Below are 23789 nucleotides of genomic sequence, written 5' to 3'. Positions count from 1 at the left end.
CTGCTCCTGTCTCCTCACATGAGAGGCTCTTTAGCAGATAACGAGTTCATCGTTTATCCGTCTCTCGTCCTCTGAGCAGCCATGCCTAATTAAAGATCCTTGACCTCTGACCTCTGACCCTCTCAGGTCTTCACAGGGATCTTCACAGCTGAGATGGTGCTCAAAATTCTGGCCATGGACCCATACTTCTACTTCCAGGTCTGACTTTCTGTTTCTTTCTCACCAGCTCTCTTTTCTGTGATAAAACAAGTGAAGCAAAGACGAATAATATCCGTCTCAATATTAATGGTGAGCTTTCCTCTGATCAAACTTGGAAGATTAATATTGTTTCCACACCTGTAACTAAACAACCATTACTAGCAATGTATGATGTAAAACTGTGAGGGACTAGAGCCTTTCTAAGCTTTCTGTTGAAAGTGGTCTGAAGAAACTAGATCAAATAAAAGATCGTATCTCTCTCGTGTTTTAATCCCTCCATTGAGTCTGGAATAGCCCCAAATAATTTAAAACTTGTAAGAGGAAAATATCAGTCAGTGTCTATCAAAAGTCTTGGAGAAAATAATACATGAGCAAATTAACAGCTGCATTTACAAAACTGAAAATCCATGGGAAAACTGAATCTATATTATATATATATATATTATTAATTAAGGTTGAGTAAGCCCTTGAGTGGGAGATATATGGTTAATCCTTGTGAGCTGGAGAAAGGGTTAGGGTTAGGGTTATTACCAAAGTGAACACGAAAATCTTATTTCTAGTGTTTATGGCCCAATTTCTGGATAAGTAAACCCTGAAAATATTACCCTTAGTTTTAATACAGGCAGTACTACAGTAGCCCTCCCATGGGGGTAAAAACTGAACTGCAAACAGCTCAAAATAAACTAGTGATGTTGAAGATCATGGGCCATGGTATTTTAAGAAGTATTTTAAGCTACTTAGGGGCTTTTATGGATATTAAACTGGAGACGGACATTTTAATGTTTAGATTCAAGACTTGTTCTGTGCAGTGGCCGAGTGAGAGAGATCCAACATGCATGTGGTCAGATGACCAAAATAAGAGAAGGACTCTGAAATGTATGACGGTGTACGTATATTTGTGTGTCAGTGGGTGGCATGGCATGGCATGCTCATATATATACATAAGGTGAGGTGTATAAGGAGATATTTATGGAGTAGCACCGCTCTGCGCTGGCTGGGCTGTTGTTTCTTATGGAGAGACCGTGCCGCACAACGAGGTAGAGTCGCTAGTACAAATTATTTTTAGTTTGTAATGACTCTTTCTCTTCAAGGAAAGAAGTTATCTTAACTTCTAATGAATGAATGATCCATTACTTTTAATTTTTTGATTTGTTAAATAAATTAAATCTGAAAACTGAAAGAAAAAAGCTGTTGCCATGGTAATTAGTTATGTTGTTGTTCGGTTGCCATTGTAGCACATGTTCATGGATGTCCTGTTGCCATGGTTGCAGGTAGGCTGGAACATATTCGACAGCATCATAGTCACCATGAGTCTTGTGGAGCTGGGATTGGCTAACGTCCAGGGACTCTCCGTGCTGCGCTCCTTCAGATTGGTCAGTGTCTGTCTCCTCGTCTGTCTGTTCAACTGTCTGTCTCTTCACCTCTCTTTCTACTTACCTGTCTGTCTCTTCACCTCTCTTTCTACTCACCTGTCTGTCTGCCAACCTGTCTCCCTGCTCACCTGTCTCCCTGCTCACCTATCTCTAGTCACCGGTCTTTCTCCTCACCAGTCTGTCTGCTCACCTGTCTGTTTCCTGGCAGATGCGAGTGTTTAAGTTGGCCAAGTCTTGGCCGACCCTCAACATGTTGATAAAGATCATCGGGAACTCTGTCGGCGCTCTGGGGAATCTGACTCTCGTTCTCGCCATCATCGTCTTCATCTTCGCCGTTGTCGGCATGCAGCTTTTCGGAAAGAACTACAAAGACTGCGTCTGTCGTATCAACTTCGACTGCAAGCTTCCTCGTTGGCACATGTACGACTTCTTCCACGCCTTCCTCATCATCTTCAGGGTCCTGTGTGGAGAGTGGATCGAGACCATGTGGGATTGCATGGAGGTGTCCGGACAGAGCATGTGTCTGATCGTCTTCATGATGGTGCTCGTCATTGGAAACCTTGTGGTGAGTCTCTGCACAGATACAGTGGTGTGAAAAAGTTTTTGCCCCCTTCCCTATTTCTTCTATTTTTGCCTATTTGTCACTTTTAAATGTTTCAGATGATCCAAAATAATTTTAACCTCTTAGCTGGTGCGCCGTCATGTGATAGTTTTGCATTTTCAGTTTGGTTGTATCTTGCCCTGTGTTGTTTCCAGTCCGCCATGATGGAGTTGTTATGCAATGCTACCTATCGTTCAAAAGATTAGAATCTCGTCTATTTAGTGAGCAAAACGGTTTTGAGATCACAATCACAACAGCAAGTACAGTAGGCATCAAACACAAGCAAGCAAACTCGCAATCAAACCCATAACCTTGAGCCAACTCACCTATGAAGTCTCATCATAATCCTGTAATCCAAAAATAAACATAAAAATATATCCATCTTGAACGTCGTCACATCGATAAAAGCCCATGAACAGCTGTTGCAATCTTTGAAATCAGCTGATACTCGGTAAAAACGGCATATATCAAGCTATTAGCGCTATTGTGTTGCTTGTTAACCGGATGCCGAACTCTGACCTTTCGATTGACACTTCATTTGAGCCAATAGGAGCTTCCATGCCTCATCAACAACCTTCAATAGCCAATGAGTGTCAACTTCATAAGGAGGTGCCAGCCCTCTTCCTTTGTTTACAGACGGAGCCAGCAGCAGCCCATGAACTGCTGAAGCTTTAGACATGTGACAACCATGGTTTTATATTTACAAATGTTATTATTTTTTCATAATTGTATTTATTAAATACAAAATAAATACAAAAATATTACAATTTTTTTTGTTTATACTTCACTTACTTTGTGTCATTACTACTGGCAGGGAATATTGGGTATATAATAGTTATTTATAGTAAAGGCCAATAGTTATTTATGGCCTTTTTATCAATAAATATTATATTATCTCCAAATGCACAACTTGTGAACGCCTGGTCTTACTTTTAGAAAAATCTGTCTAATAAGTTAAGTTTTTGTCCCTTTTATCTGAAATTTGAACCTGAACTTGGTAATAAACTGTCATCCATCCTGGACAACGCCCACCACCCTCTGCACAGCACATTCACCCGGCAGAGGAGCGTGTTCAGCGGCAGACTGCTGTCCCTGTCCTGCTCCACAGACAGGCTCAATAACTCTTTTGTCCCCCTGGCCATAAGACTGTACAACTCCTCTTGGTGATGGCAGGGGGATTCAGATTCAATTCAATTTCAAATCATAACAGAATGTACTTTTACTTTGTATTGTATTTATTATTATTATTATTATATTATTTATAACACTTATCACTTTATCACTTAATTTTAAGTCTTATTTGTACTATACATTTGTAATGGCGGTAGGGGGAGTTAGATGGGTAATGTTGTAAGCTAGTGGATGCCTGAATTTCCCTCGGGATAAATAAAGTATCTATCTATTACATTACTTTACATTTAGGAGACACTCTTACATGTACTAATGACAGGGACAGTCTCCCTGGAGCAGCTCAGGGTTAAGTACCTTGCTCAGGGGTACAATGGTGGCAGGGTATTGACCTTCTAGTGTTTTTGTTTGGAAGGCATACCACTAGACCACTAGGCCATCACGATCTATTTATCTATCTATCTATGTTCCCATTGTGTTTTCCAGCTCTTACCTACCAGCTATACAACAAACTTCACAAAACCTCCACAATATTTTTTTATACAATTACATAAAAACAAATAATTATAAAGACAACTATAAAATATCACTAATAAAAGAAATTGTATTATTAATAACAACTCTAAGAATATGGGCATCACGCAGGAGCACATCAGCAGGTGACAACCTGCACCACGAGAAACACAAAAACTCGGGAAACTGGCGATGATGCTCCAGATGCCGAGTTAGTAACATAATTCATGGGACATGAGTGTTTACAGATAGAGAGGGAGAGGAAGAGGGAGATAGAGAAAGGAGAAGGAGAGAGGAGACGTGTAAGTCCCCCGACAGTCTAAGTCTATAGCAGCACTACTAACAGGGAATATGGGTATATAATAGTTATTTATGAGCAATACAAAAAATATTTTATTCATAAATATTATAATATCTCCAAATTGCACAGCTTATGAACGCCTGGTGTTACTCTTAGAAAAATTAATATGTTAAGTTTTTGAGCCTTTGTTCTGAAATTTTAACCTGAGCTTGGTAACACTTGGTGCTATGTTTCTATTGTGTTTTCCAGCTCACCACTACCAGCTATACCCATCTTCAGGCATCTTTTTCAACAAAATAATTAAGGCGGAGTGTATTTTATTCAAATTCAGTAAATTCAGACCACTATTACTCAGTGCCAGAAGCACTTGAAGTGATTATTTTGCAAGAACAATAAGAGAGTTATCTTTTGAATGAGACCAAAAAAATGCAAATGGTGCAAATGGTTGAAGAGCAGCTTATAATTTACTTTGGGTATGTCGTTTGTGGGTATTTTCGGGTAAATTCGCCCCCCCTGTAAGAGGTTAATGGCTTTGTAGGTCAGGAGAAGGATTTTATATTTTGAAATTCTATTCTGCATTTTACCAGGAGCCAATGCAGAGTAGCTACAATGGTAGAAATCAAATTTTGGGAGTTAAATATCCTGATCAAAGATAACGCAGAGATTCCTTACGGTGGTGCTGAATGCCAAGTTATTGCCATCCAGACTTACTATGTCATTAGAAAATGCGTTTTGGAGGCATTTGGGGCCAAATATAAAAACATAACATCAAAAGGTTGCAGGACATCCACGTTTTTATGTTCTTAATTGGTTTGTTGGTTTCATCTGGCTTGATTGATAGATACAATTGGGTATCATCTGCATAACAATGAAAATGTATTGAGTGGTCCTGAATCTGTTCCAGATCTTGTTTCAGGTCCTGAATCTGTTCCAGATCTTGTTTCAGGTCCTGAATCTGTTCCAGATCTTGTTTCAGGTCTTAAATCTGTTCCAGGTCTTGTTTCAGGTCCTGAATCTGTTCCTGGTCTTGTTTCAGGTCCTGAATCTGTTTCTGGCCTTGTTGCTGAGCTCGTTCAGCGGTCTTGCAGTTACAGAAGACGAAGGAGAAAACAACTTGCAGATCGCTATAAATCGGATCAACAGGGCTGTGTCTTGGACAAAGATATGGATCCTGGAACAAATCTGGACTTTCATTGGAAAGAAGAACCACGTCAGCCCAGACCACAGCGGTAGGATAGGTTCTGGAACTACAGCATTGACTGTTTATTACTTTATTTATGTTGTTTATTGTTATTCTTTTTAACGTTTAGTATTTTTAATTCAAATATTTCTTATGATTTCAGAGTGTTTTTCTATAAATAACAGATTCTATGACAATGTACTTTTGTGTCTTTTTGTGAATTTCATCATTAGTGGTTGATAGTAAAGACAACGAAAGGACTACAAAGGAGTTTTTGGCTTTGACCTTTGTGAACTCTGAGGTCAAGTCCCTTGACTGTCATCATCACAACCTGACCAGCAACTACCACAACATCCCGCTGCTAAGGGTCCCCATCGCAGAGGCCGAGTCTGACTTCGAAACGCCCGACAACGTTAATGAAGAGGATAATGAGGATGAGGATGAGCAGGAAGAAAAATACTCCCAAGTAAAATTCATTCAATTTCATATATTACATATAGTACATATATAAAATATATTTCATATAATACATATATAACATATATTTAATATAATACATAAAGTATATAACATCCAGTACATATAGTAAATATATAACATGCAGTACATATAGTACATATATAACATAAAGTATATAACATGCAGTACATATAGTAAATGCAGTATATATAGTACATGTAGCATATATAGTACATATAGTACATGTAGTACATATAGTATATATAGTACATATAGTTGATGTAGTATATAAAGTACATATGCAGTACATATAGTACATATAGAAAATGTATTTGCTGTGTTTGCACAGTGTGACCAGTCGTCGGTCTGCAGCACGGTACAGAAGCTTCCGGATGTTCAGGAGGAGGAAGAAGACAAAGATCACGATGAAAACACACCAGAGGACTGCTTCACCAACAGTACAAACACACACATACATCTACACTCTTGTGTAACTTGTAAAATAACTTCCGACATGTGTAAAACATATTTAGTAGAAGGAACAGCGATGAATAAAAAGCTCACACTCTGTGTCAGTTAGTTTGTATTTAGTATTTTATTTCCTAATGAAGCTGTCCAGATTTCTCCATTCAATACAAGTCAACAGGTGTAAAAAACAACCTATTACACAGCCGTGTGACTGGCTGAATAGTATGTGTATATATATATATATATATATATATATATATATATATATATATGTATACACATACAGTCATTAATTATATATTTATATGTATATATTGTATTTGTGTTGTCAATAGGAGGGGAAACACTGCACTACTTTGAGCTACAACTGTTTTCATCTTCTTTACATCCAGCCGTAGTACGGTTGCCTCTGTAGGACAAACTACAATATTTATCACTTCCACCTCCATCTCCACGTGAATGAAGATGTCTGGTGGACTAAACTGTGGGCTGTTGCACATTATATCATGTAACCCTAACGATCACAGACCCATATGGCCTTTAAACATTAAGAAGAAAACCAATTCAAAATATTTCTTCCCCTGCTTAAATACAGCTGTTATCTGATTGGTTGCAGTTTGAAATGGCCTCTGAGGTCAAAGTTAAAATGATTTGGACTTTGAGCGCAGCGCTCGGTGGCACTATAGAGTGGATAGCGCTTCTATTAGCGACGATCATGTGAAGTCAGCTTTAGACAGTAGGTCAGGTGACAGTAGTTCAATAATGTGTTCAAATAGTGTTTGCGTTTTATATTTCAGAGTGCTACGGGCGCTGTCCATTCCTGGACGTAGACACGTCCCATGGCAGTGGGAAGGTCTGGTCTAACGTCAGGAGAACATGTTTCTCCATCGTAGAACACAACTACTTTGAAACCTTCATCATCTTCATGATCCTGCTGAGCAGCGGAGCTTTGGTGAATATTAATAAATATTATTACAAATTATTATAAAATATGACACATTATTATACATTCATACAACTTATTGCAATTTATTATTCTTTATTATACATTATTACAAATATAATTCTATAGTACATATTATTACAAATTATAATTCAATATTACACGTTATTGTACATTATTACAACTTATTATTCATTATTATAACTTATTAAATATTACACATTATTATTCATTATTACAACTTATTAAATATTACACATTATCGAATATTATTATATTATTCAACTTATTCATTATTACACATTATTACATTATTAATTAATTACACATTATCATACATCATTACATATTATTATTTATTATTATACAATATTATTATGTTCGTGTTTGTTGTTTTTGATATATTTTTACTTTTTGCTGTGAAGCATGTTGTAATATTTGTTTTTAAAGTCTGACTGCTGGATGCTGATTGGTCTGTTTGATCTGATCACATGATTGAGCTGGTCAGATCTGATTGATTTTCAGTGTGCGGTGTAAGCACTAACATGTGGAGACAAGATGGCCGACAGCAGATAAACTCACCTCTAGGATACTAACATGGCTAACAGTGGACTACAAACATGGCTGACATTCTGATCACTAACATGGCTGCCACATGTTACACAGGTGAGATTATCTTCAAATACTCCAATGACCCTTATTTAAGTAGTGACACAGTGATGAACAATATGACGTAGTAAACACTAAAAGAACTGATTGTAATACAAAACAACACAAAATCATAAAAATAATAACAAAATTATAGTAGTCGTAATGCACGCACCACAGCACGCGCTTGTGCTGGGAGGAAGTGGGCAGTTTCCATAATTCGGTTGAAATTCCTGAACATTTTTGGAGCCTTTAAAGTCCAATCATCAGTAAACTGATGTTGTGTGAGAGCGTGAATCTTGTGAAAGTGAATATCGACCAGCAGCATGAAACACACATCTCTCAAACCTGCACACAAACACAGATGATTTTACATCAGGTAGTTACTCTTATACCCATAGAAAAGATAAAGAAATTGAGTTAGTAAAACCGATTATATGGGACGAATGCTATTTTATGAATAATCAGACTCAGAATCAGAAATCCTTTATTAGTCCCACAATGGGGAAATGTACATTGTTACAGCAAAGACAAAAAAGTGAAGCATATAAAGTGAAGTGGCAAGCACACATTATTAAAAAAATGATATAAGTATGTTAAAATAAGTAGCAGCATTAAAAGTCACCCTATAAAAATGTATAAAAGTGGTTGAGTAGTGGCTGGTAATTTACAATAATAAGTTATAAAAAGTGAATATTGCACATGGCAGTGATAATTGCACAACAGTGGTGGAATAGTCTGTTCTTGGCGTGGTGGTCTACCAGGGGCCGTGGTGATTGTACAGTCTGACCGCTGCAGGGAGAAAGGACCTACGGTATCTCTCCATGAGACACCGCGGGTGTCCACAGTGCGGACAAAGTGTCCTGGAGGGGGGGACATGTTGTTCAATAGAGAGGACAGCTTGGCCGTCATTCTCCTGTCTCCCACCACCTCCACAGTGTCCAGAGGGCTCCCCAGGACAGAGCTGGCCTTCTTCACCAGTCTGTTCAGTCTCTTCCTGTCAGCAGCCAAGATGCTGCTGACCCAGCAGACCACTCCATAGAAAAAGAATCAAAGAAGGTCTTAAGGAGTTCCCCCTGCACTCCAAAAGACCTCAGTCTCCTCAGCAGGTAAAGCCTGCTCTGTGCATTCTTAAACAGAGCAGTGGAGTTATCTGACCAGTCCAGTTTATTGTTCAGGTGAACACCCAGGTACTTGTAAGATTCTACAATCTCAATGTCCATTCCCAGGACGTTCACATTCAGAATGGTGGCACCTCCTGAAGTCCACCACCAGCTCCCTGGTCTTCCCTGCATTGAGCAGGAGGTGGTTCCTCTGGCACCAGAGGGCAAAGTCCTGTGTCAGCTCTCTGTACTTCTGCAGGTGACACTTTGCTGTGTTTTCGGTGAAGTCTGCAGTGTAGAGGGTGACGAGAAATGGCGCTCCAGCTTGTCCCCTAGTAGCATGGGTTGAATGGTGTTGAAGGTACTGGAGATATCAAAGAACATGATTCTCACAGTGCCTCCAGCCTTTTACAGGTGAGAGGGATCTCTACATCAAGTAGATGACAGCGTCATCCACCCCGATGCCAGGTTGGTAAGCATACTGTAGTGGGAGGTTACTATCGTTGTATCCCAGTGATAAGAACAATGGAGGTTGCAGCACATCATTGAAGTCATTCACCCACTTTAGGTCCCCCTTGAGCTGAGAGTCTGGCTCCTTGTACGCAGAGATGGTTTTCAGGCCTCTCCAGACACCACTGACTTTCCTCTGCTGCAGCTGCTCCTCCATCTTCTTCCTGTAGATGTTCTTTCCCTGTCTGATCTACCACCGTAGCTCCCTCTGAACAATCCTCAACTCTTCCTTGTTACCTGACCTAAAGGCCCTCTTCTTGTCTTTGAGGAGAGCCTTTATGTCAGGATTCATCCAAGGTTTGTTGTTTGGGAAACATCGTACAGTCCTGGTGGATACAAGGTTATCCACACAAAAGTTTATATAATCAGTGATACAGTCTGTAAGGCTGTTCATGTCCTCCCCATAGAGTCCGTGAGCACATCCCACACAGTGGTGTCAAAACAGTCTGTCAGGGCCTCCTCAGACTCTGCAGACCATCTCGTCACTGTCTTTCTGCATACAAGGGGGTTGTACACAGGCAGGAGATGTACCAGGTTGTGGTCTGATCTACCAGGGGAGGACGAGGTGATGAACTGTATGCCTCCTTGGTGTCCGTCCAATGTTTATTTTCTCTGGTGGAGCATGTGACATATTGTTTGAATATGGGCACAGTGGTGGAAAGAGAGTCATGATTAAAGTCACCAGAGATCAGAAGGGGGGCATTTGGGTGCTGTGTCTGCAGCCTGCTTACAGTGGAGTTGATGATGTTACAAGCCACATCGGCGCTAGCAGAGGGGGGAATATATGCCGCTATCGCAATAACATGCCAGAATTCCAGCGGCCGATAGAATGGCCACATGCTAACAGCTAGTAGCTCAACGTCCCCACTACAAACCTGCTCTGTAATTGCGATGTGCCCAGGGTTACACCAACTATCATTCACAAACACAGCTAGCCCTCTTCCTCCTACTCATCCATCTTATTGGGAAGAGAACGTACATTTCCCATTACGATGAATGGAAAGGCAGGTCAATAGCGTCTCCTCCTAGTCCGCAGCTCAGCCCCGGCACAACGTCTTCTTCTTTTCCTCCTTAACTCGCATGGAACATCGGGTCTCTCGCCGGTTAGTACTGCCATACTACGGGATGCTAACAGCTGATCCCTGGTATAAATAATGCATTGGCTGCACGTGTAATCTCCAGCCACAGTTGGAAACCAAAAAAAGAAACCAGTGCAAAACTAGCGGGATTGGTGTCCATGGTTCACAGACAAGTTACAAAGAGTCACTGTCACATTCACTCACTCAGCTCCCTGGTATACTCCTGAACTCCACACAATGAAATCCCGAAAAACGTCAACTTGAAAGACTCTGCAAGAAAACTGGTTTAACAGTTCACCACCAAGCATACACAGACTACCTACAAGAATACAAAACTGCCCTCAACACAGCCCGGTCTTCTTACTACTCTCAACTCATACACTCTGGCTCCTCTAACCGCAAGGCTCTCTTCTCTACCATCAACAAACTTCTGAAACCAAGCAACACCACCTCCATATCCTTCACAACTGACAAGTGTAACTCTTTTCTTTCATTTTTTAAATAAAAAATAGACACCATCTAGAGCAACATGACCACCTCCCTTGCACTCCCCACCTCCAACCATACTCTCCCCCCTTCTAACACTCAGACCCTAGCTCAGTTCTCCCCTGTGTCCCCCATGGAGCTCTTCAACATCATGATCAGCATGAAAACTTCCACCTGCACTTTGGATCCCATCCCCTTCCATCTCGTCAAGAACATCACTCTCATCATCAACTCCTCTCTCAGCTTTGGTTCAGTCCCCTCTTCACTTAAACTGGCTGCTTTCATCCCCATCCTTAAAAAACCCGGACTCAACCCCGACACCATGAGTAATTTCCATTACCATTTCCAACCTCCCCTTTGTCTCAAAAAAAATACTTGAACGCATAGTCTCAACGCAACTCAAAACCCACCTCAACTCCAACGATCTGTTTGAACCATTCCAATCCAGCTTCCGCTCTGAAACCCTCATCCACGCCTTCATCTCATCCAGACTCGACTACTGCAACAGCCTCGTCTACGGCACACCATCCAAACTCATTAAAAAACTCCAACACATCCAAAACTCTGCCGCCCGTCTCCTGATATGTTCAAATCCCAAATCAAAACCCATCTCTTCAGATCTGCTTTTAATGTGAAATTACTTCTATTTTTAATGTTGATGTCCTGTTTTTCTTAATGTAATTTTTTATGTTATATGTAGGCCTACATGTAAAGCGTCTTTGAGTACCTTTTAAAAGTGCTCTATAAATAAAATGTATTATTATTATTATTATTATTATTAATGTTACAAACTCTCATACTATAAAGCAGCTTTGGGACTTCCGGTTATGGAAGACGCAACTATCAGTGCTCCGCCAATTTCTATCTTAAATCCTAATTTTACCCACGTTTTATGTCAACCCATCGTTTCTATTCGGAAAAGACGATTAAAAGACGGTTAAAAGACGGTTAAATGCCGGCTGAAGCAGGGAAATCAGCTAAAGGACGAACAAAACCATCAGTGCTCCGCCAATTTCTGTCTTAAATCCTAATTTTACCCACGTTTTATGTCAACCCATCGTTTCTATTCGGAAAAGACGATTAAAAGACGATTAAAAGACGGTTAAAAGACGGTTAAAAGACGGTTAAATGCCGGCTGCAGCAGGGAATTCAGCTAAAGGACGACTAAAACCACTTCAGTCTAAGCTAAAAAACTTCGGAGCATCCAAGCTACACGTGGAAGCTAAAGAAAGTTATGCTAGCGCTAGCATTGCGCCAGCCATGACATCTGTTGAGACGGGCGAGGCCGGGCGGTGGGAAGCAGGCTCGGAGGAAATCCTGATCGCCAGAGGCGCTCTAAAGTCGGACTTTTCCACAAGACTTGATGGCATTCTAACAGCAGTAGAGGGAATGAGAAGGGAGATACGGGGATGCTCAGAACGAATGGCAGAGGCTGAAGTAAGAATCTCATCTACCGAGGATGACGTGAGCTCCCTGCAAGCTAAAGTGAACATGCTTGAAGATAAAAACATGAAGCTAGAGGATAAAGTTGAAGACTTGGAGGCGAGATCCAGATTATCTAATTTGAGAGTGGTGGACTTGCCAGAAGATGCTGAAAGAGGGGATGCTTGTGCTTTCCTCGAAAAATGGATCCCAGACGTGTTAGATTTGGCACCGCTAAATTCCAAGTTTATACTGGAGAGAGCTCACAGAACCGGCCAGAGGAGGGATGCAAATGCCCCACCAAACTACAGGGACAGGATGGTTGTAACGAAGGCAGCCAGGGCAAAACAACAGATCCTATTTAAAGACCAGCAGGTGAGATTTTATCCAGACTTGGCTGCAGGAGTGCACAAACGGCAGAGGATGTTTGATAATGTCCGTCAGAAACTACGGAACCTGGCTAGGCTCCTGGTGACCTACAAGGACAAGTCGCACACTTTTGAGAACCCGTCTGCTGTGGAGAACTTCATCGAGCGGATTGCAAGAGAGGAGGGACAGGCTGAGTAACGTAACCTGTGGCTGCGACCGGCTAAAGGGCTAATATGGGCTAACTATGTGCAGGTATCATGACGTATTTGTGGTCGGGCATCTTGGATATGTCTGGACATATCGAACTACTTGAACTGAATGACTGACACTGACCAAATGTTCTGTTTATATGTTCTGGTGGTCACGAGTGTTTATATAACATTGGGATCTGATACCACACATTGGACGCTAATTACGTTAGCCCTGACCTAGCACTTATTTCTGGGTTGTTTTTATTTTAATTTTTATGTTTACACCATACTTCTCAGTATCTCACCAATGTTGCATGGCGTATTTAAGTTACAAGCTTGAAAGCAATAGCTTTAAATGAGGTTGAGTTAATAAGTACTACTGAGGCCAGCTCTTAGGGGGATTGGTGATTTAAGTTAAATTTGTCTCTGATAACTAGCTATTCAGCTACATTTGTGATAAGCCCTGCAATGGTTGTTTAACAAAACGGGTAAGTGCCTTTTTATGACAAGGTGGAGCCTTCAGTTTAGAAATTGAAGAATGAACCCATATTTATTTTATTTTGGCACTTTTATAATCTGGAATGTTACGGCATAACATATGTTGGCTCCCCCTGAGATCACTGCCCATTAGTTAACCCTAACCCACTTTTGGTGGGACTTCTTATGATTACATGGTGGTTAGTAATGTAAAACAAAGGTTAGGAATAGAAGTATAGTCGAGCTGAAGCACGTGCTGTATGAATACAGTGACTGTCAGCTAAAAGAGGAAGTATCAACATGAGGAGGGGGCTGCCCATTAGGGTGGAGGCATTCGGGGAAGGGGTTAAAGGTTCACAGGGTTGGATACGGTTTGGAACATCCGTGTTATGTTTCTTAATGTTTCTTAAATTTCTTTTTGATTTTTATGTACATGTGGGTAACCTAATCTGTGTCACAGGTCATGTCGCAGGGTGTGGAGGTTAAATTTACTTCCTGGAATTGCCTGGAGCCTGCAAAAACTTTATGAATAGAGTTAAAAGTCTGCAATCTAAAATAGTTTTTTGCAAGAGACACATTTACTGCCAAAGGATGATATTAGGATTAGGAGGAGGTGGACGGGATGTGTGTATTCAGCAACATGTTCTACTCAGGCTCGGGGTGTTATGACGTTCATTCACAAATCTGTACCATTTCAGGTAACAAATGTAATCAAGGACCAGGCTGGTAGATACTTAGTTGTACAGGGTACTCTACTAACAGAAACCCTGAATCTAGTTAACATATATGCCCCCAATAATGATGATTGTTGTTCAGGGACATGTTTTATACCTTTCAACATTTACTGGTAATTAAATCATAGCAGGGATTTTAACTGTATTGGAGGCATAGATAAATCACACACCAACAGCAGGGAAGTATTACTTAATATTATGAAAGATTTCAATGTGAAGGACATCTGGAGAGAATTAAAGCCTGATGCTATAGAGTATTCTTGCTATTCTGCTTCTTACCAATCTTATTCCCGTATTGACTTTTTGATCTCAGCAAATTTGGGGACGGCACTTATGATGGAATCCTTATTTCGGACCATGCACCAAACTCACTGCTTTATGTCGACTCACGGCTGACGAGAGATCCTCCTAAATGGAGATTCCAACAAAAATGGTTGCAAGACTCAGATTTTGTCACGTATCTTGGCAAACAAATTGATTTATATTTTGAGACAAATACATCGGAAACATCAGCATCTATAAGATGAAAAAGCTTTTAAAGCATTTATTAGAGGCCAAATTATTAACTACACAAGTTCCAAATCCAAAAAAGCTTGTCAGAAAATGACAATGTTGGAACCGAAAATAAAAACCCTGGAGAGTGAGGCCTTTCAGAAACCCTGCACCAAAGTACCACAAGAACTGCTAGTACTGAGGTCACAGTATAATGAACTATCAGCTTCTAAAGCAGTGGCAAGTCTACTAAGACTCAAACAAACATCTTACGACCAAGGAGAGAAGCCTGGAAAGATATTAGCGTGGCGCATTAAACAATTACAAACTGAAAGATCCATTATGTTAATACAGAACAATAAGGGAGATGATATAGTCCATCCTATAGAAATAAATGAGGCTTTAAAAAATTTCTATGAAAATTTATACAACTCTGACATAAATACAGATCTGACAAGTCAAAATAACTTCTTAGACACTCTCAATATATCTAGTATCCCAACAGAACTCAGACCTAGTCTGGAAGCTGAAGTATCATTACAAGAGATCTCTGATGCAACTGATAACATGAAATGTGGGAAGGCTGCAGGGCCAGATGGCCTACCTATAGATATCTACAACAGGTTTAAATATAAAGTACAAACGCCCCTCTTCAATATGTTATTAGAATCTTTTAAAAATGAAATCCTTCCGCCATCACTGAGAGAAGCCTTGATTACATTGTTACCAGAACCAGGGAAACCCTGCAATAGATGTGAAAATCTAAGACCAATAAGCCTTCTCAACTCGGATGTAAAGGTGTTGTGTAAAGGCCTGCTCCTAGGGATAATTAAGGAAGATCAGAATGGGTTTATTAAGGGGCGCCAAGGGTTTCATAATGTCAGGAGGGTGCTGAACATTCTACATAGCCAAAAGGAAATGCCAGATACTGCTCTCTTATACTTAGATGCCGAGAAAGCATTCGATAGGGTCGAATGGCCATATCTTTTTGATGTCCTCGAACGCTTTGGATGTGGTAAATGTTTTTGTAAATGGGTTAAATTGTTGTACACTGACCCTGTTGCAGAAATACTTACAAATAATACAACCTGGAAACAAATTAAGATCCACAAGGGGTGCCGTCAGGGGTGTCCTCTATCACCACTTTTGTTTATAATGGCAATAGAACCGCTGGCCATAGCTGTTCGGTCTCATCCAAAGATCTCTGGTATAACTATAGCTTTATATGCTGATGACATCATAGTGTTTCTCAAGGAGTTGGAGAGATCAATTCCAGTATTATTAGAAGTGATGAGAAAATTTGGTGAATTTTCCGGTTACAAAATGAATCATTCCAAATCTTCCATAACGTTATTAAATTCCAAAGAGAGAAGTAATCCGACTGCATCAGTCTCCCAGTTTAAAGTTGCAGATCATTTTACATATTTGGGTGTAAAAATAGTGCCCAATATAACAGATGTGGTGAATTCTAATTACGATCCTATTATGGAATCAATTACCAGCACAATTGATAGATGGAAGATGTCGATCTCCTTAATTGGGACAATTAATATATTAAAAATGAACATACTCCTCAAGTTGCTGTATCTATTCCAAAACATCCCCCTGCCTCCTCCAAACTTATTTTCAAAGTTAAGGAAATTATTTTTAATTTTTTTGTGGAACAACAAACGAGCCCGCTTGCGCTTAACCCTCCTGTACATGCCCTATGATAGAGGGGGGGGCCTTGCGTGTCCTAATCCTCTCTGGTACTACTGGGCAACTCAGTTAAGGACTACGATGTTTTATTTTGCAAACAACAACCTCCCTGCCTGGAGAGAGATGGAGTCCCAATGTTTAGAGCTACCTCTTCCCATGTATTTGTACTCGACTTTTCTTAAGAAACTTACAAAAGAAACCACTAACCCTATTACTAGAAACATGATTAAAGTCTGGCATGTGAGGAAGTACTTGGGCGAGCCCCTTTCTCTCTCACGTTTTAGTCCAATTTGGGGAAATGATGACTTCACTCCATGCAGAGCTGATAGTGGGTTTAAGGTTTGGTCAGATAAGGGTGTACAGAAAGTTCAGGATCTATATCGGCTCAATGATGATAAACTGATGGCGTTTGAGGAGCTTGCAAGTAAACACAACATTCCACATTTTTACAAATTAGAAGCTTTATTGGAGCAAACCAAAAACAATTATTATCTATAACTCCATACTCACCACTAGAGAACATAATATTAAAGGACTGTAGGGGGGAAAAATTAATTTCTGCACTTTATAACTTGCTTATATTTACGTCCCCTGAGTCCTCCGAAGCGAAACTTAAAAATTGGAGGATTTGCAAGAAGACCTTTCAATTGATGAGTGGGAAGGTGCCTGCAAGAAAGCGCAATCACAAACAGCGCATACCCATCTTAAGCTCTTACAATATAACTGGCTAATGCGTACATATATTACTCCAGAAAAGCTAAACAAATTTAATGGTAATATCCCAGACTTATGTTTTAAATGTGGACAATCCAAGGGAACGTTCTTCCATTGTGTTTGGGAGTGTACCAAGTTAAGAACGTTTTGGGAGGAGGTTAAATGTATGATAGAAGAGATTCTATCATTGCAATTAAACATGGAGCCCAGGCTTCTTGTGTTAGGGTGTTACCCAAAAGAACACAACATAAGGAAAAAAGAACAAATCTTTTTAAATCTCTGTCTGCTACAGGCAAAACGCATGATTAATGTTCCTATGCTGGGAGAAGGATTGAAGCCTTTCATATCTGCCTACATGTTTGTATATCTCCTTACATAGCCTACCCACATGTTTGTGTAGTTCATTTAATTTAATTATGTTATTTGTGCGACTGTTAATGTACTTCATTTTGTTATGCCTTGGATGTGGAAGTTTGTGTACTCTCTTATGTAGTGTCTATATATGTTAAAACATTTTTTTAAAAGTGTTAAAAAATAAATAAAGCAGCTTTGGGCAGTAGATACTTTAAGAATCACATTTATTTATAGATTGGCTCAGACTGATTTACTCACTGGATAGTGGTACATAACCTTAACGAGTGCACTCATGCGCACGCGTCAGAGGGCCGCTACGGTACAAAAACTAATAGCACTACACCTCGGCATTAAATATAATGACAACAGAAATAACAGCTGATGTTTTGTGTGTGTGAACAGGCGTTCGAGGACATCTACCTGGAGCAGCGGCGGGTCATAAAGATAGTCCTGGAGTACGCAGATCAGGTGTTCACCTACGTGTTTGTGGTGGAGATGCTTCTTAAGTGGGTCGCCTACGGATTCAAGACTTACTTCACCAACGCCTGGTGCTGGCTCGACTTCCTCATCGTAGACGTAAGAACATTAATCTCTGGGGCCCGGCGCTTGAAAACATGGAGTAGCTTTTTGGGTTGAATATTTCACTCAGTGTTAAACATCATATAGCCTGACTAAAGATCGGGATGAAACATATATACATGAGATACTGTCAGATAGAGGGTTTTTTGTAAATTTAAAAGTTATTAACCCTTTGGAGTCCGGGGCTAATTTGGCCGTTTTCGCATACTTTTGATTCTGGGTTAGGGTTACCCCATTAAGAAATGTTTAGTATCTATGTTAGGTATCCTTTTTTTCAGCACAACCTCACCTATATAATCTGATAGTTATTTTTTCATTTTGACATACTATATGAACATATTGGACCCGAAACCACACAAAAAATACAAAAACTTAAAAAAAAAAAAACAATTATATATTTTTTACTATGGGTAACACAAACATGCACAACGAAACATTTTGAAAGCTGGAAATATATACATGGGATGTCACTATGATAATGTAAAAAGTTTGATTGAGGTAGCATGAACCTATATACACATTTTGTGAACAAATAGCAGGTGTTTCCATAGGCGTCAAACAGAATGAGACTCCTAACAAACACAATTCACCTTCATGTCCCTGAAGAGTGATAGGTTCTCTGAACAATATTCATGAAGCTTGTATAAAGTAAAAAAAATAACAATAACAATACTACAATGTAAAAATACTTATAAGTTATAAGTAAAACTCCTTGTAAAAGTACACAAGTATAAGCATTAACATATACTTAAAGTACCAACAGTAAAAGTAGTCATTAAGGAAAATGGTTAAAATATATTATATTATTGTATTATAATTATTGATGCATTAATTTTTAATAATAACATATTATAATCTATTTGCAAATTATTGATACAAAAAATGTTTTTTTACTAAAGCTTCAAATGTAGTGGGATCCTCCTCAGTCTCTCTCTCTGAGGTTTACAACATTTCCCCCTTTAATTGTGGGGTTTCTTTTAGGAAGTTTTTCCTTCTCCCTTGCGAGGGTCTGAGGACAGAGGAGGTTGTCTACTGTACAGTCTGTGATGTATTATATACAATATTACCTTTGAGATGTAGTGGAGTAGAAGTATAAAGTAGCAGATAATGGAAATACTACATTGTAAAGTTCAAGTACAAAACTGTTGTCCTGATGTCCTCACCTGTTGTGTGTCTTCCAGGTGTCTCTGGTGTCTCTGACAGCAAACATCTTGGGATATTCTGAGCTGGGAGCCATCAAGTCTCTGAGGACTCTGAGAGCCCTGAGACCGCTGAGGGCTCTGTCCCGCTTTGAGGGCATGAGGGTGAGAGTGTCTGTCTGTCTGTCTCTCTGACCTGTCTGTCTGTCTCTCTGTCTCACTCTCTCTCTGACCTGTCTGTCTGTCTCCCTGTCTGTCTGCAGGTGGTGGTAAACGCTCTGGTCGGAGCAATCCCATCTATCTTTAACGTTCTGCTCGTGTGTCTAATTTTCTGGCTCATTTTCAGCATCATGGGAGTGAATCTGTTTGCAGGAAAGTTTTATTACTGCTTCAACGAGACGTCTGAGGAAATGTTTCACCCGGAGGACATCAACAACAGGAGCGAGTGTTTCGCTCTGATGGAGGCAAACTTCACAGAGGTCCGCTGGAGAAACGTAAAGGTTAACTACGACAATGTGGGGATGGGCTATCTGTCGCTGCTGCAAGTAGTGAGTCTGTTGTATGAAACAGGTTATATCATCAAATAATCACTGACATTATCAATACACCACAGAGCCCTAACTATAATTAGTATTATAGTTTCACTGTATGCAGACGACCGGATGTTCTATATTCAGAAATTTAAATATGATGTTAATTTGTGTCTTTCAGGCCACATTTAAAGGCTGGATGGACATAATGAATGCAGCGGTGGACTCCAGAGACGTCAGTGCACAGATTCTTAGTTTTACTAATAATGTACTGTAAGAACTGTAATGTAATATGTACACTGGAATTAGTACCGGAACAGATAATAATACTGATACTAACACTAATACTGTAACAGAGATACTCTACTGATACTGACACTAATAGTGTAATTGATACTCTACAGATACTAACTCTAATACTGTAACAGATACTGTACGGATACTAATACTGTAACAGATACTCTACGGATATTTTCGCTGAACGTTGGGGTTGACGTTGCTCCATTTATAATTAATGTGTTGGATTTTTGACTTTTTTGCACTTTATTACATTACAGTTCATTTAGCTGACGCTTTTGTCCATAGCGACGTACAAAAAGTGTGTGTGTGTGTGTGTGTGTGTGTGTGTGTGTGTGTGTCGGGAGTGGAGCCCCGCCCATTGTGAAACAGCAGAGCATTTAGTTTATTTAATAAAAGAGCACCTGTTCAATGTGAAAAGCGAGTTGTGCTTTGGCGCTATATAGTTATGAAAAATAAAAACACCCTAAATTTCAGAGGGTTCCATTTGGGGGCAACTTGTTCCTTTGTTGGCTGCTCGTTTTCCGTTGCAACACTTAAGAGTGCAAATAGCAGGTTTTTTCAGATGGCTGGTGTCTCTTAGAGATAGGGTGAGAAGCTCAGCCATCCGTGAGAGACTCGGAGTAGAGCCGCTGCTCCTTTGCATTGAAAGGAGCCAGTTGAGGTGGTTCAGGCATCTAGTATGGATGCCACCTGGGCTCCTCCCTAGGGAGGTGTTCCAGGCACGTCCAGCTGGGAGGAGACCCCGGGGAAGACCCAGGACTCGGAGGAGAGATTATATCTCCTCACTGCCTTGGGAACGCCTCGGGATCCCCCAGTTGGAGCTGGCGGATGTGGCCCTTAAAAGGGAAGTTTGGACTTCCCTACTGGATAATGGATAGAGGGTCGCTGGCCAAAAAAAGGCTGAAAACTACTGCTGTAACAGATACTCTACAGCAGGGGTCACCAACCTTTTTGATACTGAGATCTTCTCGTCTTTGAACAGTGTTTTCAATAACATCATTGCACCTTTCAAGACCTCTGTCCGAAAAGGCTTTCTTGTTCTTTATTTATAAATGTGCAGCTCTAAATGAAGCTTCCGTTGCTTTCTGTGACTTGTTCACCGGCCTGGTGAAAAGAGATGCTGCTGCTCAAAGCTGCCTTTAACTCACGGCTTGTTCTGCCCGCAGTGCGCTGCCAGGTGGATAGTTAACATGGTAGCTTTTGTGACACGTACCGAAGTGTCTCTCCACATTAAGGGCCGCTTTGTCGTAGCCCCTTAAATGAGATATACACACTTTCCTTTCACTGTTGTAGAAAATAATTCTTCCTCCCAATCATTGTGAAAATAAATCATCAAATCAAATTTATTTATATAGCCCAATATCACAAATTACATTTGTCTCAGTGTGCTTTACAGACTGTACAGGATACGACACCCTCTGTCCTTAGACCCTCGCATCGCACAAGGAAAAACTTCCTAAAAGAAACCCCATAATTAAAGGGGGAAAAATGGAAAAAACCTCAGGGAGAGACTGAGGAGGGATCCCTCTCCCAGGACGGACAGACGTGCAATAGATGTCGTGTGTACAGATCAAATCAAATCAAATTTATTTGTATAGCCCAATATCACAAATTATACATTTGTCTCAGTGTGCTTTACAGACTGTACAGGTTACGACACCCTCTGTCCTTAGACCCTCGCATCGCACAAGGAAAAACTTCCTAAAAGAAACCCCATAATTAAAGGGGGAAAAATGGAAGAAACCTCAGGGAGAGCAACTGAAGAGGGATCCCTCTCCCAGGACGGACAGACGTGCAATAGAAGTCGTGTGTACAGGATAAACAACATAGTACAAATACAACATTTGACAGAAATTATGTTGTGTTGAAAAAGAGAAAATAGTTAGTTTACTTTCGCTTTTCTGCCATGTTTAGCGTAGAAAACCCATCTAGTGCCCCATCGGAGCTGCTCCTGCTAGCTTGTCTCAGCGAAAAGGGAAATGGAGATTTAGCTTGCGCGTGGACCCCAGACAGGGTCAGAGTTCATATATACATAAAACATTTGTTTTTTAAATTCTATATTCAATATTGTCATTTTAAAAGAAAGAATAATTCAGGTGTTATTGATTTAAAAAAAAAAATTAAATACAAATTTTAGATGGAGCTTCATGGTGACTAGTACTGTTTTTAGAACATGCCCTGCGGGCGACTCACGTGATCCCTGCGGGAGACCAAGTGCCCGCGGGGCACCGCGTTGGCTGCCCCTGCTCTACAGATACCAATACTAATACTGTAACAGATACTGTAACAGATACTCTACAGATACTAACACAAATACTGTAACAGATACACTACAGATACTAATACTGTAACAGACACTAATACTAATACTGTAACAGATACTATACAGATACTAATACTGTAACCGATAATGTACGGATACTAATACTAATACTGTAACAGATACAAATACTAATTATGTAACAGATACTAATCCTGTAAGAGATACTCCACAGATACTAACACTTGTTGAAGCTGCCATAAAGAAGCTGGGCTGGAACGCCAACTTAAATATTGAGGAGGAATAATCACCAAAGCCATCGGTTTGGTTTAACCGCATACACACACAGAGCATCTGGAGCAAGCAGTCATTTATTGATTGGCAACACCTGAGACCTGTTAACCACAACCCCTCTCTGGGCCATGTGGTCTGTGAAGGGCACGTTCAAGAGCAACTGCTCAACAACACTAATACTGTTACAGATACACTACAGATACTAACACTAATACTGAAACATATACTGTAAGGATATTAATACTGTTACAGATACACTCGTATACTAATACCAATACTGTAACAAATACTGTACGGATACTAATAATACTGTAACAGATACTAATACTGTAACAGATACTGTACGGATACTAATACTGTAACAGATACTGTACTGATACTAACACTAATACTGTAACAAATACGTGTGTGTGTGTGTGTGTGTGTGTGTGTGTGTGTGCGGTTTGTGTGCAGGTGGAGTCCCAGCCGATCTACGAGGACAATCTGTACATGTACCTTTACTTTGTCATCTTCATCATTTTCGGCTCCTTCTTTACTCTCAACCTCTTCATCGGCGTCATCATTGACAACTTCAACCAGCAGAAATCAAAGATATGTTTTTAGATATTAGTTTAAACTTCAGCTGTGATTATTAATATGAATCTGACATCAGTTTAAACTTTTATTTTATAATAAATATGAATCTGTGAGTTAACTTTTGTTTCTTTTGTCTTTACATGGGAGGAACAGATATTTTCATGACGGAGGAGCAGAAGAAATATTATAATGCCATGAAGAAATTGGGCTCCAAGAAACCTCAGAAACCCGTTCCACGTCCTGAGGTCAGGTCACTTCCTGTCTGACTTCATTGAAGACAGCGTTAGTTGTCAGTCCTTCTTTCTAACGCCATCTGTCTCTCCAGAATAAGTTCCAGGGTCTGATCTTTGACCTGGTGACCACGCAGGTCTTTGACATCTTTATCATGGTGTTAATCTGCCTCAACATGGTGACAATGATGGTTGAGACAGACGAGCAGAGCGTGGAGAAGGAAACCATCCTGTACTGGGTCAACCTTGTCTTCATCATCATTTTCACCGCAGAGTGCAGTCTGAAGATGATTGCGCTCCGACAGCACTACTTTGCTGTCGGCTGGAATATCTTCGACTTTGTGGTTGTCATCCTGTCCATCGTAGGTGAGTCGCCGAGTCAGCGTCTAAGATGTCATTGCGTCACCTGGTGATATTATCGTGTCCCTTGGTGAATATTT

At 40.2% G+C, this 23789-nt stretch overlaps 1 protein-coding gene across 2 annotated transcripts in view; it reads left to right on the top strand.

The window, feature by feature from the left end:
* Positions 1-23789, top strand: part of LOC115005828 (sodium channel protein type 4 subunit alpha B-like) — a 41631-nt gene that overhangs the window by 12954 nt on the left and 4888 nt on the right. For both annotated transcript variants that reach the window (XM_029427793.1, XM_029427795.1), the window contains exons 13-26: positions 127-198; positions 1470-1571; positions 1780-2136; positions 5151-5343; positions 5528-5760; positions 6103-6211; positions 7019-7173; positions 17844-18017; positions 19202-19324; positions 19423-19707; positions 19871-19924; positions 22997-23134; positions 23260-23364; positions 23445-23715. In XM_029427793.1, coding sequence (XP_029283653.1) covers positions 127-198; positions 1470-1571; positions 1780-2136; positions 5151-5343; positions 5528-5760; positions 6103-6211; positions 7019-7173; positions 17844-18017; positions 19202-19324; positions 19423-19707; positions 19871-19924; positions 22997-23134; positions 23260-23364; positions 23445-23715 — 2371 coding nt within the window. The remainder of the gene's footprint in view (positions 1-126; positions 199-1469; positions 1572-1779; positions 2137-5150; positions 5344-5527; positions 5761-6102; positions 6212-7018; positions 7174-17843; positions 18018-19201; positions 19325-19422; positions 19708-19870; positions 19925-22996; positions 23135-23259; positions 23365-23444; positions 23716-23789) is intronic.

The sequence above is a fragment of the Cottoperca gobio genome, unplaced genomic scaffold, assembly GCF_900634415.1.
Source record: "Cottoperca gobio unplaced genomic scaffold, fCotGob3.1 fCotGob3_377arrow_ctg1, whole genome shotgun sequence".
Taxonomy (NCBI): domain Eukaryota; kingdom Metazoa; phylum Chordata; class Actinopteri; order Perciformes; family Bovichtidae; genus Cottoperca; species Cottoperca gobio.
This window is presented reverse-complemented; position numbering and strand designations above follow the sequence as displayed.